Source organism: Borostomias antarcticus (assembly GCF_949987555.1).
Source record: "Borostomias antarcticus genome assembly, chromosome: 10".
NCBI lineage: Eukaryota > Metazoa > Chordata > Actinopteri > Stomiiformes > Stomiidae > Borostomias > Borostomias antarcticus.
In genome coordinates this window covers 19430605-19433187 of record NC_140243.1, presented here as the reverse complement: position 1 = coordinate 19433187, position 2583 = coordinate 19430605, and the positions used below count along the sequence as shown (strand labels likewise).

Below are 2583 nucleotides of genomic sequence, written 5' to 3'. Positions count from 1 at the left end.
ATCTGGACGTCCCAGGGCAAGCTAGACAAATTACACGCAAACACGGATGGTAGTGTTAAACGGTGAGTTGGTCAATTTACTGTCCTAGTTTTGGTTCATACACCATATGCTTAATATAAGTTATATATAATATAAGACAATTCTGGTCACGTTCAATGAAATATTGAAATAAAGCAACAGGTGGGCGTCATCTGAGTGGATACGCTCGATGGACATCCTCCTCGACCAATCGTTGGTCCTGAAAAGGAGGGCGTCGTCCATGAACCAATTGCTGTCCCGCACAATTCTGTGGAATGATTTTGCGAAAGACTAGAATGCAAACAGTAGACTACTACATGCTGTTTAGTGGGGACCTACGTCTACAGTGTATTGAATCGTGACTTTTGGACATGGCATGGAGAAGGACCGTGAAAACGTAGAGTGGTCCATACGCGGATCGATGTAAGTAGCCTACTGTTCGGAAATATCTAAAGCGGTTGGACCTGTAATAAAATAACCAGGGCATTACGTTTCCACTATTGCTAGACTTCACATCTCTGTGGTCCGTGAGTAGCCTGTTTGCGACAGCTGGGTGACGGCTTCAGGTCCTAGTGCTGCTGTAGCCTATAGCCATCTGTTTGTTAGGCTGTGTGTAAATGTTTGGGGATCGTGCCAAATTGGTTTGGAAAATATAGCAAGAATGCCAACGTGAATGAATTATACCATCAAATGAAAATCACAATGAATTTCGCTTGACCTACAAAAACTTCTGCATATGCTTAATTCGAACGCTGTGCTGTCTGTAGCCTGTGCATTGTCAATTGCTATAGCCTATGCCCAGATGAAGTTAGATAACGTTTTGTGCTTTTCAGGTAAATGCTGAAATCCTATGGGAATATAACCTGACCGATACTGTTGGATACGTGGATCAGCCCTTCCCCCCCTGTCCCTCCCCTCTTGAGAAAAGATGGGGAATGGACTGTCAGAGCAGCCCCCTTTCTTTTCAAGCATCCCGTTTTTCCAGTCTCTCCACATCGCCATTCTGGGTCTGGACTCTGCGGGGAAGACCACCGTCCTCTACAGGCTGCAGTTCAACGAGTTTGTCAACACCGTGCCCACCAGGGGCTTCAACGCCGAGAAGGTCAGAGTATCACTGGGAGGTCACAGGTCGGTGACCTTCCACTTCTGGGACGTGGGCGGACAGGAGAAGCTCCGCCCCCTGTGGAAGTCGTACACCCGCTGCACGGACGGCATCGTGTTTGTGGTGGACTCGGTGGACGCCGAGCGCATGGAGGAGGCCAGGACGGAGCTCCATAAGATAGCCAAGACCTCTGAGAACCAGGGGGTGCCGCTGCTGGTGGTGGCCAACAAGCAGGACCTAAGGCGCTCCCTGGGACTGGCCGAGATAGAGGCGGCGCTGGCTCTGAAGGAACTGGGTCCGGCCACACCCTGGCATCTGCAGCCCACCTGCGCCATCATCGGGGACGGACTCAAGGAGGGCCTGGAGAGACTCCACGACATGATCCTCAAGAGGAGAAAGACGCTCCGCCAGCAGAAGAAGAAGAGATGATGGAGTAACGAGAGAAGGAGAGAGAGAGGGAGATAGGGACTTCTTATTTTACATGTGAAGGAATTGTTTTGCTCCTGAGTGAATGCGGGTACTCCACTACAGGTTCAGAAAGGGCACACTGAGTTTTATCAGTCAGATGTCGGGCTTTACTGTAGGTTTCTGTTGTCTCAGAAACTTTTGAATGTCTCCTTTCAGCTATCGGTTGTTTCTTTGAACCTCATAACTGTTGAACAGGAAACTTCTGTGAAAGCAATGAAGGACTAAGGAAGATGTTCAGAAGCAGAATACATAGGATATTTGGGTTGGTATAGTATTTAGGAAATTGCTACTTTTGAGATTCTTATGAATGAATTTACAAAAGCCTCCTCAAAACTACTTAATACCAAAAATGAATTGATATGATATCTTCCACCTGGTCAGCCTCTTTAACCAAGGAGTAGTCTGACGCTAGAGAAATGACAAAAAATACACTGGATTGAAACGGGAGGTGGGAAAACAGACTGAACTACACTCCTCAGAGAGCTGATACAGGGAAAGGGTACCTATTATAATAGGCTACTTTAAATACATTTTGTATTTTAACAGAGTTTACTTTTCTCTTATCATCATAAAACTAAAGTACTAGTCTTAGTCATATGTCTTATTTCCTCTACTGTCTCTTTTGTTAAATGCACTTTAGATGACCTTCTGACTCATAGCCTTGAGGTTCCCCAGTAGCTTGTTGTCTGATAAAGAATATCTTATATTTCCTCAAAATAACATCCATAAGATGCTATACTGTATGTCTCTATTGCCCTTGTGGCAACTGTGTCTCCTGCTTTAATCTTAAATAAAGTATTGTAACTGCCAACGTTTTTTTTTTTTAAATGTCATTTTTAAGGATGCTGTTTTGATTGGACGATACACAGAAATAAATGACAAAAAGGAACAGTGATTGGTGGGTCATAAGACGCAGGCAGCTTAGGATTGTAAACCTGCTGTGTTCCTCTCTCTCATGTGGAAGGGAGTGTGTTCTCTGATCTGGGGCATGAAGG

At 45.3% G+C, this 2583-nt stretch overlaps 1 protein-coding gene across 2 annotated transcripts; it reads left to right on the top strand.

Moving 5' to 3' along the window:
• On the top strand, window positions 1-2360 carry arl4aa (ADP-ribosylation factor-like 4aa). Of its 2 annotated transcripts, none has more exons than XM_084444427.1 (2): window positions 1-62; window positions 852-2360. In XM_084444427.1, exon 2 carries the CDS (start codon window positions 947-949, stop codon window positions 1547-1549), a length of 603 nt encoding a protein of 200 aa, XP_084300553.1. In that variant the 5' UTR covers window positions 1-62; window positions 852-946; the 3' UTR covers window positions 1550-2360. The 2 variants fall into 2 exon arrangements, with proteins under 2 accessions (XP_084300553.1, XP_084300552.1); XM_084444426.1 differs by lacking the exon at window positions 1-62 and adding an exon at window positions 329-441.
• The last annotated feature ends 223 nt before the right edge of the window (window positions 2361-2583 follow it).